This window comes from Mesoplodon densirostris, chromosome 2 (assembly GCF_025265405.1).
Source record: "Mesoplodon densirostris isolate mMesDen1 chromosome 2, mMesDen1 primary haplotype, whole genome shotgun sequence".
Taxonomy (NCBI): Eukaryota; Metazoa; Chordata; class Mammalia; order Artiodactyla; family Ziphiidae; genus Mesoplodon; species Mesoplodon densirostris.
The window spans coordinates 165,273,197-165,286,713 of NC_082662.1; the positions used below are offsets into that span (position 1 = coordinate 165,273,197).

At 35.9% G+C, this 13,517-nt stretch overlaps 1 protein-coding gene across 2 annotated transcripts in view; it reads left to right on the forward strand.

Moving 5' to 3' along the window:
- The window catches only part of NME7 (NME/NM23 family member 7), a 263,827-nt gene that overhangs the window by 115,719 nt on the left and 134,591 nt on the right, over nucleotides 1-13,517 (forward strand). For both annotated transcript variants that reach the window (XM_060091294.1, XM_060091295.1), the window contains one exon: nucleotides 12,523-12,624. In XM_060091294.1, the coding sequence (XP_059947277.1) occupies nucleotides 12,523-12,624 (102 nt within the window). The remainder of the gene's footprint in view (nucleotides 1-12,522; nucleotides 12,625-13,517) is intronic.

Here is a 13,517-nt window from a genome sequence, read left to right on the forward strand (position 1 = left end):
TGTTTGTTGGAAGATTTTTAATTACAGTTTCAATTTCAGTGCTTGAGATTGGTCTGTTTATATTTTCTGTTTCTTCTTAGTTCAGTCTTGGAAGGTTGTGCTTTTCTAGAATTTGTCCATTTCTTCCAGGTTTTCCATTTTATTGGTATATAGTTACTTGTAGTAATCTCTCGTGATCCTTTGTATTTCAGCGGTGTCAGTTGTTACTTCTCCTTTTTCATTTCTAATTCTATTGATTTGAGTCTTCTCCCTTTTTTTCTTGATGAGTCTGGCTAATGGTTTATCAATTTTTTTTATCTTCTCAAAGAACCAGTTTTACGTTTTATTGATCTTTGCTATTGTTTCCTTCATTTATTTTTCATTTATTTCTGGTCTGATCTTTATGAGTTCTTTCCTTCTGCTAGCTTTGGGTTTTTATTGTTCTTCTTTCTCTAATTGCTTAAGGTGTAAAGTTAGGTTGTTTATTTGAGATTTTTCTTTTTCCTTGAGGTAGGATTGTTCTGCTATAAACTTCCCTCTTAGAACTGCTTTTGCTGCATTCCATAGGTTTTGGGTCATTGTGTTTTCACTGTCATTTGTTTCTAGGTGTTTTTTGATTTCCTCTTTGATTTCTTCAGTGATCTCTTGGTTATTTAATAGCGTATTGTTTAGCCTCCATCTGTTTGTATTTTTTACATATTTTTTCCTGTAATTGATATCTACTTTCATAGCGTTGTGGTTGGAAAAGATACTTGATACGATGTCAGTTTTCTTAAATTTACCAAGGCTTGATGTGTGACCCAAAATATGGTCTATCCTGGAGAATGTTCCATGAGCACTTGAGAAGAAAGTGTATTCTGTTGTTTTTGGATGGAATGTTCTATAAATATCAATTAAGTCCATCTTGTTTAATGTGTCTTTTAAAGCTTGTGTTTCCTTATTTATTTTCATCTTGGATGATCTGTCCATGGTGAAAGTGGGGTGTTAAAGTCCCCTAGTATTATTTTGTTATTGTTGATTTCCCCTTTTATGGCTGTTAGCATTTGCCCTGTATATTGAGGTGCTCCTATGTTGGGTGCATAAATAGTTACAATTGTTATATCTTCTTCTTGGATTGATCCCTTGATCATTATGTAGTGTCCTTCTTTGTCTCTTGTAATAGTCTTTATTTTAAAGTCTATTTTGTGTGATATGAGAATTGCTACTCCAGCTTTCTTTTTATTATTATTATTTTTTTTGCGGTACGTGGGCCTCTCACCGTTGCGGCCTCTCCCAATGCGGAGCACAGGCTCCGGACGCACAGGCTCAGCGGCCATGGCTCACGGGCCCAGCCGCTCCGCGGCACGTGGGATCCTCCCGGACTGGGGCACGAACCCGTGTCCCCTGCATCGGCAGGCAGACTCTCAACCACTGCGCCACCAGGGAAGCCCCCAGCTTTCTTTTGATTACCGTTTGCATGGAATATTTTTTTCCATCCCCTCACTTTCAGTCTGTATGTGTCCCTAGGTCTGAAGTGGGTCTCTTGTAGACAGCCTATATACAGGTTTTGTTTTTGTATGCATTCACCTTTCTGTGTCTTTTGGTTGGAACATTTAATCCTTTTACATTTAAGGTAATTATCGATATGTATGTTCCTATTACCGTTTTCTTAATTGTTTTGGGTTTATTATTGTAGGTCTTTTCCTTCTCTTGTGTTTCCTGCCTATAGAAGTTCCTGTAGCATTCGTTGTAAAGCTGGTTTGGTGGTGCTGAATTCTCTTAACTTTCGCTTGTCTGTAAAGGTTTTAATTTCTCCATTGAATCTGAATGCGGTCCTTGCTTGGTAGAGTAATCTTTTTTTTTTTTTAACATCTTTTTTGGAGTATAATTGCTTTACAATGGTGTTAGATTCTGCTTTATAACAAAGTGAATCAGCCATACATATACATATATCCCCATATCTCCTCACTGTTGCGTATCCCTCCCACCTGGGTAGAATTATCTTGGTTGTAGGTTTGTCCCTTTCATCACTTTCAATATGTCCTGCCACACCCATCTGGCTTGCAGAGTTTCTGCTGAAAGATCAGCTGTTAACCTTATCGGGATTTCCTTGTATGTTATTTGTTGCTTTTCCCTTGCTGCTTTTAATACTTTTCCTTTGTATTTAATTTTTGATAGCTTTATAAATATGTGTCTTGGTGTGTTTCTCCTTGGATTTATCTTGTATGGGACTCTGCGCTTCCTGGACTTGATTGACTATTTACTTTCCCATATTAGGGAATTTTTCAACTATAATCTATTCAAATATTTTCTCAGTCCTTTTTCTCTTCTTCTTCTGGGACCCCTGTAATTCGAATTTTGGGGCATTTAATGTTGTCCCAGAGGTCTCTGAGAATGTCCTCAATTCTTTTCATTCTTTTTTCTTTATTCTGCTCTGTGGTAGTTATTTCCACTATTTTATCTTCCAGGTCACTTATCCATTTTCTGTGTCAGTTATTCTGCTATTGATTCCTTGTAGAGGAGTTTTAATTTCATTTTTTGCATCAGTCATCACTGTTTGCTGTTTAGTTCTTCTAGGTCCTTGTTTAATGTTTCTTGTATTTTCTCCATTCTATTTCCATGATTTTTATCATCTTAACTATAATTACTCTGAATTCTTTTTCTGGTAGACTGCCTATTTCATCTTCATTTGTTTGGTCTGGTGGGTTTTTACCTTACTCCTTCATCTGCTGTGTGTTCCTCTATCTTCTCATTTTGCTTAACTTACCTTGTTTGGGGTCTCCTTTTCGCAGGCTGCAGGTTTGTAGTTCCCATTGTTTTTGGTGTCTGCCCCCAGTGGCTAAGGTTGGTTCAGTGGGTTGTGTAGGCTTACTGGTGCAGGGGACTGCTGCCTGTGTTCTGGTGGATGAGGCTGGATCTTATCTTTCTGATGGAAAGGACCACATCCATTGGTGTGTTTTGCAGTGTCTGTGAGCTTATTATGATTTTAGGCAGCCTATCTGCTAATGTGTGGGGTTGTGTTCCTGTCTTGCTACTTGTTTGGCATGGGCATCCTGGTCATTGAGTGGAGCTGGTCATTGAGTGGAGCTGGGTCTTAGTGTTGAGACAGAGATCTCTGGGAGAGCTCTCGCCGATTGATATTACGTGGGGCTGGGAAGTCCTTGGGGGACCAATGTCCTGAAATCAGCCTCCCACCTCAGAGGCTCAGGCCTGACACCCGACCAGAGCACCAGGACCCTGTCAACCACATGTCTCAGAAGAAAAGGGAGGGAAAAAAAAAGAAAGAAGGAAAACTAAATAAATGAAATTAAATAATTAAAATAAAAAATATTATTAAAATACAAATATTAAAATGTTATTTAAAAAACGAAAGGAAAGAAGAGAGCAACCAATCCAATAAACTAATCCAACAATGATAACAAGTGCTAAAAACTATAGTAAAACAAAAAAGAACAAGAAAAAAATGGACAGAATCCTAGGACAAATGGTAAAAGCAAACCTATACAGACAAAATCACACAAAGCATACACATACACACTCCCAAAAAGGGAATAAGGAAAGGAAAAAAATATATATATAAAAGGAAGAGAGCAACCAAATCAATAAACAAATCTACCAATGATAATAAGCTCTAAATACTAAACTAAGATAAACATAAAACCAGAAACAAATTAGATGCAGAAAGCAACCCCCAAGTCTACAGTTATTCCCAAAGTCTCCTGCCTTAGTTTTGGGATGATCCATTGCCTATTCAGGTATTCCAGAGGTGCAGGGTACATGAAGTTGATTGCGGAGATTTAATCTGTTGCTCTTGAGGCTGCTGGGAGAGATTTGCCTTTCTCTTCTTTGTTCGCACAGCTCCTGGGGATCAGCTTTGGATTTGGCCCCGCCTCTGCATGTAGGTCACCCTCTGGCATTTGTTCTTCACCCAGACAGCATGGGGTTAAAGGAGTGGCTGATTAGGGGGTTCTGGCTCACTCAGGACAGGGGCAGGGACGGGTATGGAATGCAGGGAGAGCCTGCAGCGGAGGAGGCTGGCGTGACGTTGCACCAGCCTGAGGTGCACCATGTGTTTTCCCAGGAAAGTTGTCTCTAGATCATGGGACCCTGGCAGTGGTGGGTTGCACAGGCTCCTGGGAGAGGAGGTGTGGATAGTGAATTGTGCTTGCACACAGGCTTCTTGATGACTGCAGGAGCAGCCTTAGCGTATCATGCCCATCTCTGCTGTCTGCGCTGATAGCCGTGGTTCACGCCCATCTCTGGAGCTCATTTAGGCAGTGATCTGAATCCCCTCTCCTTGTGCTCCCCGAAATATTTGCCTCTTGCCTCTTAATCAGGTCCAGACTTTTTCCGGACTCCCTCCCTGCTAGCTATGGTGCCCTAACCCCCTTCAGGCTGTGTTCACACAGCCAACCCCAGTCCTCTCCCTGGGATCTGACCTCTGAAGCTGGAGCCTCAGCTCCCAGCCCCCACCTGCCCCAGCGGGTGAGCAGACAAGCCTCTCAGGCTGGTGAGTGCTGGTCGGCACCGATCCTCTGTGTGGGAATCTCTTCGCTTCACCCTCTGCACCCCTGTTGCTGCGCTGTCCTCTGTGGCTCCAAAGCTTCTCCCCAGCCCACCCCCTATCTCCACCAGTGAAGGGGCTTCCTAGTGTGTGGAAACTTTTCCTCCTTCACAGCTCCCTCCCAGAGGTGCAGGTCCCGTCCCTATTCTTTTGTCTCTGCTTTTTCTTTTGTCCTACCGAGCCACGATTTTCTTGCCTTTTGGGAAGTCTGAGGTCTTCTGCCAGCGTTCAGTAGTTGTTCTGTAGGAGTTGTTCCACATGGAGATTTTTTTTGATGTATTTTGCGGGGAGGATGGTGATCTCCACATATTACTCCTCCACCATCTTGAAGGTCCCCCCCACCGTTCTTATCTTAACATCATTTATTCAACCAGTGACAGATGTTTTCCATTTCTTAAATCTTCCTGTTTTACATTTTCCTTCTTTTGTGTGTTTGATGGACTTTTAAAAAAATATGGTTAGAAGCAACTACTTTTATTAATGCACATTATATTATAGTTTTATTGTATATAAGATGAAGAGACTCGTGGAGGCATATCTCACAGTAGCCTTGATCCTGAGTTACATTCTCATACAGCATCAGATAATGTTGAATTTGGCAGCGAGTAGTATTTGAGGACATTAATGTTTTATGTCCATATCTGAGGTAGGCCATATTTCCCTTTGGTAAAAAACTTTAAAAAAAAAAAAAAAAGCCTCATCTTTTTCTTTTATTTTTTATTGAGGTAACATTGGTTTATAACATTATATGTTTCATGTGTACAACATTATATTTCTGTGCTATACTGTGCTTTGAAAATACCATACATGCAATTTCTTTATATACTATACATTTACTCTTCGAATTTTTTGATCTTGGGATTCTGGAGATAAAGATAAAAACATCACTGATGTATTTGTCATTTCCCCTGAGAAATCAGGAATTTGAATGACAATAGCAATATTATACTTTAATGTCAGGACAGCCCAGAATGATTGATATTGATGTACTTTCTTTGGTTTAATCTTCTCAGTAAGATATTCTCTATAATTACTATTTAAATCTTGTAATATTAGTAAAAGAACCTACTTAGGAGAAGGAACAGAGGGACTGTTTGGAAGGGGAAAAACTACCTTATTTCAGAGTAATTATTAGTCTCGTGAGTAATTTTTATTTTTATTGATTTTTATTCAGCTTAAAATGGCTTATTCAGCTTAAAACAAGTATTTCAAATTATTGGTTTGTAGCAGTCTCTTAATGGGAGAATGCACTATATATATGAACCAGAATATATCAATATCCAGGTATCTTTGAGATGTAACTGCATTTATATGATATAAAATTTTATTTATGCTAAGAAATGTTGTTTCCTTGAAAATTTGTCCCAAAGGGAAAGAGTGTTTTTATCCCAGTAATATTTTATTGAAGTAAATATATTCTTATGAATCATATATAATCTCTGATTCTTTTAAAGTTCTTTTCCCATTTCATGATTCTGACTATTTCATTCAAAGGAAGTTGTACGATGGTCTGTATTCACATACTAGAAATGCATATGATTGTGATATCTTACATTGGGTAATTTGGGATAGCAAGAATCAGATAGCAAATCCTGGGTCTCATTTGCTATTGTGATTGTTGTATTTCCTCTTGGATCTCTTAGTTTTCATGACAGTTAATATTTAGGACTCAAGTTTTAAGTTCGGGGAAGAGGTAAGTTTTTAAATGCTGATACTGGATGTCTCTTAATTTTATGAGATTTATTTAATTCTATAAAGTAGGCCATGTAAAAATAATCTTAAGAGGCAACATAGTCTAAAGAAACAAAAACAGGTGATCTGATTCTTACTCTGACTTTTAGTACAGCACTTTACCCTCTTTGTCTTCAGATTCTTACTTATAAAAGGAATAAGATATATAAGGTCATATTCGTGGTTCCATCCATTTTATTGTTTTGAACTTAAAGATGTAAGGGTGTGAAATGTAGACTATGTAGTGTGAAATAGTACGGCATCACTGACACTGTTGTACCAGATATTTTTTAATAATTCTACTCTAGTTCTAGGTTTTCCCGTGTTACTTGCTTCAAACTGTAAAATTTTCCTGTTTCCCAAAATTCATTGCAACAGCTTACAGCTTCCTGACCTCAGTTTCCTTTGTTGTTGTTTTTTTTGGCTATGGAGTCAGATGCAAAGTTCAAATCCCAAACACACCCACCAGCTGTGTGACTATGGAAGTTATTTACCTTCTTTAAGCCTCAGTTTACCCATATATAAAATAGAAACAATGCTATTACTTTATGAAGTTATTGTGATTAAATGAAATAAATCATGTAAAGCAGTCTCATATACTGAGACTATTGCTTTAGTAAATATTAGCTCTTTTTATTATTACTACTATTATTGTTATTACTGTAGCTGAGAATCTTTATAGTAGATTCTGTGTTGATCATTTACAGGTAAATTTGCTGTTTCAGCATTTGCAATCATAAAAAGGTAATAATTCCTATCTTATAGAGTTATCATGATCCAATTATTTGCCACACATGTATTGAGTATCTCCTGTGGGCCATACAATGTGTTGGCTACCAGGGAGACAGAAATGAACAAAAAAGGCACACTCCCTGCATTCATGGAGTTTATGTTCTGGTGAGGAGAGATATTAAATCAGACATCCCACTGCAACTACTTAAGGAAACTTCTTAAGGACGGTAGTCAAAGGGCTATTAAGGAAGGAAACAAGTGCTTTTTTGTTTGACAGTGTTTTGCTTAAGTAAAAACCTAGGTGACTTGAGAATTCTGTTAATTCTTTTAATTAATTAATTATCTTAATCTGTTAACAGAATTCTCAAGTACATTTTTTAAGGAACACTTTTTGTTATTGATGGAGTCCTTTTTTCAACCTTTTTCTTTGCATTTTGTGCAGCCCTCTATGTTTATCATTTTACTGGTATTTGTTATTAATACTGAAAGAGAGACAGGTGAAAGAAAGGTGAACAAAATTTACACTTCTGTCTTTGGATAACGTGCTCATGCCTTCTTCTGCCCCTACTGACATCTTGGCTCTTGACATTTATGTGTAGGCAGCACTTCAATTTCATTAGACAGAAAATCCTACTCCACATAATTATCCATAAAAATCAATTTCATATGACCTTTGTGAAATAGTAAAGTGACTTCAGGGGCATACATCTAGGGATTCTAATGAGTAGGGTTCTGTGTACCATATTAATTATGAAGTTCTCTCCCTCCTTTTTTAACTTCTGGCATTTCTAGTAGGCATGATGAGTGAGTTCAGATTAATATTTAAATATTGTTCTGTAATAAATTGCCTTTATTTTACTTTGGCATTATGTATCATAAACCTTCAAAAGTCATTAAAATGGTTTACATGGCCCTCCATGATCTGGCCTCATCTCTTAACTGCTTTTCTGTGGTCTCACTCAGATCCTGATATCATGGCTCCTTTACTGATCTTCATATACCCCAAATGTACTTTTTCCTCCAGGCTTTATATGTATTTTCACTTCTGCATGAAGTGTTCCATTCATTGAATGTTTCAGACACTGTGAGAGGCACTTTTCTTCGACCATGTTTTTCATTAAACCACTTTACATATAGAGTTAAGAACCCTAAAACAGTATACTTCCATTTCTTTCCTATTCTGTGTGCTGTTGTCATACATTTTACATCTATGTATGTTATAAACTCTGCAATACATTTTTAATATTTTTGCTTTAAATAACCAATTACATTTTTTTCTTTTTTAGTTGCTGTGAAATATGTTTTATATTTACCCACATGTTTACCATTGTTTCGTATAGATCCATATTTTTGTCTGGCATTATTTTTCTTCTGTCTGAAGTACTTCCTTTAACATTTTCTATGGTATATGGCTGGTGGTGGTGAATTCTCTCAGATTTTGTTTGTCTGAAAAAGTCTTTTTTTAATTGAAAGATCAATGATTTACAATATTATATTAGTTTCAGGTGTACAACACAGTGATTCAGTATTTTTATAGATTATATTCCATTTAAAGTTATTAAAAATAATGGCTATATTTCCCTGACAATATATCCTTGTTGCTTATTTTATGCATGCCAGTTTGTATCTCTTAATCCCATACCCCTATCTTGCCCCTACTCCTTTCCCTCTCCCTACTGGTAACCATTAGTTTGTTCTCTACATCTGTGAGTCTGTTTCTCTTTTGTTATATACATGTGTTTGTTTTATTTTTAAGATTCTGCATATAAATGATAACATATAGAGTATTTGTCTTTCTGTGACTTACTTCACTAAGCCTCTAGGTCCATGCACATTGTTGCCAATGGCAGAATTTCATTCTTTTTTATGACTGGGTAGTATTCCATTGTATATATATATATATATATATACCACATCTTATCCATTCATCTGTTGTTGGATACTTAGATTGCTTCCATATCTTGGCTCTTGTAACTAATGCTGCTATTGGAATGCATGTATCTTTTTGAATTAGTGTTTCCATTTCTTCAGATATATAGCCAGCAGTGAAATTGCTGGATCATATGGTAGTTCTATTCTTAGTTTTTTGAGGAACTTCCATACTGTTTTCCATAGTGGCTGCACTAATTTACATTCCCACTGAGAGTGTACTTGGGTTCCCTTTTCTTCACATCCTCACCAGTGTTTGTTGTTTGTAGACTTTTTGATAATAGCTATTTTAGCAGTTGTGAGGTGATATCTCATTGTGGTTTTGATTTGCATTTCTCTGATGATTAGCAGTGTTGAACATCTTTTCATGTGCCTGTTGGCCATCTGTAGGTCTTCTTTGGAAAAATGTCTATTCAGTTCTTTAATCGAGTTGTTTTTTTTTGATATTGAATTATATGAGCTTTTAATTTATTTTTTGATATTATCCCCTTATTGGTCATAGCATTTGCAAATATTTTCTCCCATTCAGTAGGTTGTCTTTTCATTTTGTCAATGGTTTCCTTTGCTGTATAAAAGCTTTTAAGTTTAATAGGTCCAATATATTTATTTTTGCTTTTATTTCTTTTGTCATAGGAGACAGATCCAAAAAAAATATTGCTACAATTTATGTTAAAGTGTTCTGCCTATGTTTTCTTCTAGAAATTTTTGGTTTCAGGTCTTGCATTTAGGCCTTTAATCCATTTTGAGTATATTTTTGTATATGGTATGAGGAAATGTTCTAATTTCACTCTTTTACATGTAGCTGTACAGTTTTCCCAGCACCACTTGTTAAAGGGACTGTCTTTTCTCCATTGTATATTCTTGCCTCCTTTGTTGTGGAGTGACCATAGTGTGTGCGTTTATTCTGGGCTCTCTATTCTGTTCCCTTGATCTATGTGTCTGTTTTTGTGTCAGTACCATGTTATTTTGACTACCATAGCTTTGTTGTATAGTCTGAAGTTAGGGAGCATGATACCTCCAGCTTTGTTCTTTTTTTCCTGAAGATTGCTTTGGCAATTCAGGGTCCTTTGTGGTTCCATATAAACTTTAGGATTATTTGTTTGAATTCTGTGCAAAATTTTATGGCGATTTTGAAAGGGATTGCATTAAATCTATAGATTGCTTTGGGTAATATAGCCATTTTAATAATATTAATTTCTGCAGTCTTTCCATTTCTTTGTATTGTCTTTAATTTCCTTCATCAGTGTTTTATGGTTTTCATAGTATAAGTCTTTCACTTCCAAGACAAGGATGCCCACTCTCCCAACTTTTATTTAACATAGTATTAGAAGTCCTAGTCACAGTAATCAGACAAGAAAAGGAAATAAAAGGCATCCAAAATGGAAGGGAAGAAATAAAATCTGTCATGATTTGCAGATGATATGGTACTATATAGAGAAATTTCTAAAGTCTCCACCAAAAAAAAACTATTAGAATTAATAAGTGAATTCAGTAAAGTTGCAGGGTATAAGATTAATATATAGAAATGTGTTGCTTTTCTATACACTAATAATGAACTATCAGAAAGAGAAGGCAAGAAAACAATCACCATTTAAAGTTGCATCAAAAAGAATAAAATACCTAGGAATAAACTTAACCAAGGAGGTTAAAGACCTATACTCTGAAAAAGTCTTTATTTTTCATTCATTTTGGAAAATATTTTCCAAATGTTTTCTCAATTGGTTATAGAATTCTAGATAGGTTGTTGTTTTTGTTTTTATCCTTATCTTTGTTCTACTGTTATTTTTCTTTTTTTGGATGTTTCTAAGGTTTTTGTTTTTGTTTTTACTGTTTATCACTGGGTTGTTTTGTTTGTTGTTGTTTTTGTTGTTTTATAGCCAATTTGATTATGATGTGCCCTACTTTATTTTTCTTTCCATTTATTCTCCTTTGATTTTGTTGGATATGTGGGTTTGTGGGTTTCATCAAATTTGAACTTTTTTTAGCAATTAATTCTTGAAATATATTTCTGTTCATCACCCTTTCTTCTTTTGGGGCTCCAATTATGCAGCTTGTCATTGTCCCATAAGTCTTTTTTTTTAGTTTTTAAATTTTTCTTTATTTTTCTTTCCCTCCATGCTTGCTTTTTAATAGTTTCTATTGCATGCCTTCACATTCATTGATCTTCCACAAAATCTTATCTTGTTTATCCCATAAAGTGTATTTTTAAGTTCAGGTGTAATTTTCATCTCTAGAAGTTCTATTGGGATCTTTTTAATATCTTCTGTTTTCTGTGCATTATGTCCACGTTTCCTTCTATATTTTGAGCATATAGAACCTATTTATAGTGACTGTTTTAACATTCCTGTGTAATTACATCCATCATTTCTGTCATTGCTGGGTCTGTGTTTATTTATTTCCTTCTGATGATGGTTCATATTTTCCTACTTCTTTGCATGCCTGGTAGTTTTTACTATATGCTGATGTTGTGAAACTTACAGTGTTACATGGTATTTTTGTATCCCTTTGAAGAATGTTTGACTTTGTTCTGGCACTCATCAAGTTACTTGGGATCAATTGGACCCTTCTGAGACTTGCTTTTAAGCTTTTATAGGATAGGTATAGAGCATTCCATATCTAAAGCAAGTTTAGGCCAATTACTACGATTCCGTACCATTCTGAGGACTCTACCTGATGCCCTGTGTATCATATGAGGGCTTTCCACTCTGGCTGGTAGAAGCACAAACTCTTCTCAGCCTTGTGCTATCTTTGTGAATTGTTTCATTTACTGCTTTCTGGTAGTTCTTTTTTTCAGCCTTGCGTAGTATCCTTTATACATACACAGACTCTTAGTCAAAGACTCAAGTGAACTTCTCTGCAAATCCCTGTAGCTTACTCTCCTGTAGCTCTCCCACCTCCTGTAGTATTCTGTCCTGCAAATTCTAGCCTCATTGGTCTCCCTAAACTCCAGTCTTTGTCTCTTCTACTCAGTGAGAATGTTGGGCCCTTTTGTGTTTCCTCTACCTATCCCACTGTCTAGAAGCCTTCAGGCAGTAAGATGGGGCTGTTATATAGCTTTTGTTTTCCTCCTCTAGAGGATCATAGTACTGTGCTGTCTGTCATCCAGTGTCTGAAAACTGTTGTTTTATATATATATATATATATATATTTAGTTTCTAGATGTTTAATGTGAGAGAATAAATCTGGTGCCTGTTATTCCTTATTGCTGGAACTCATTATGATTTTTATAAGTTTCTTTGTGATAAACACTTAGGAATTTATATCTTTAGAAGTGTTCGTTTGACAGTACTGTGTTCAAGGGGAGAGAGCCTTTTAAAAGGAAGATGTACTAGAAGCTAATTTCAAGTAGTGAACATGTCAAGTGGTAAAGCATTAAACTAAAGTGGTAGTGTTAGGAATGGAGAAAAGGGGACATATCTAAAATTTATTTTTGCAGGAAAAATGGACAAAATGTGGGAACTGCTTGGCATAGAGGGTACAGGTAGAGAAGATGTCAAACATAACTCTAACATTTTGAGTTCAGTAGAATAGTGGTACAATTAAAAGAGGAGGAGTAAAAGATTATTAAATACTACTTGTTTAATATTATTTTATATTACATATTATAGGAAATGGTGACAGAAATGTATTCTGGCCCTTGTGTAGCAATGGAGATTCAACAGACTAATCCTACAGTGACATTTCGAGAATTCTGTGGACCTGCTGATCCTGTAAGTTATTGTTTAAAATGTAAAGTAGGTTTGTTTTATCCATTAACTAAATATGTTAACAGGTTTTTGATGGTTTTAGTCCTTTAAAAGAAATAATACAAAATTAATGTAATAGGTACAAATTTTTATTCAAAATTGCATTTTACATCCTTTATTTCTTATACAGTATTCCCACAAAAGTGAATTTTTATTACCCTAGTGACAATATAGAATAGGCAGAAACCCTGTGGCATTTTCTTTTATTGTTTCTTGTTGCTAAATTGTGTAGGTAAGTAAATTTGTTAAGCTCTGTGATAGAAATTGTCTAAAGTATTAATTATCCTTTGACATAGGGAGGCCATAAATAAAGCTCTCAATGTGAAGAATATTGATATGGTGGCTTCATACCAGATATGTAAATAAATATGAGCAGTGGGACTTATGTGAAAAGTGATATTCTCTAGGATGCCTTTCAGTTTGCTTCAGGTTTTCTTCACGTGGACATTTGGTGGTAAGGGGAATGGAGACAGGGATGGGACTGAAAAGCAGAAGTAACATTTGAATACATATGCAAAAGCTCCATGCAAATGTTATAAGCTGGGTAGGATTATAGGAAGTATTACCAATTTTAAACACTAACTGTAATTTAAATTTACCCTTTATTTCACTATCACTTGTAAAGTTTATTGATGAAGAACAGCCACTTCAATTTAATTTAATTCAGACAATTTATTGAGTTCCCTTAAATTGTAAGATAAAAAATTAGCAGCACCTATTAAGAAGCCAGCTTGTATGAGAGTGCTGCTAGATTAAGCCCTGTAGGAAAAAAACCAATACACCTGTTCTCAATGATCAAAAAGCGCATACAGGACTTCCCTGGTGGTGCAGTGTTTAAGAATCTGCCTGCCAATGCA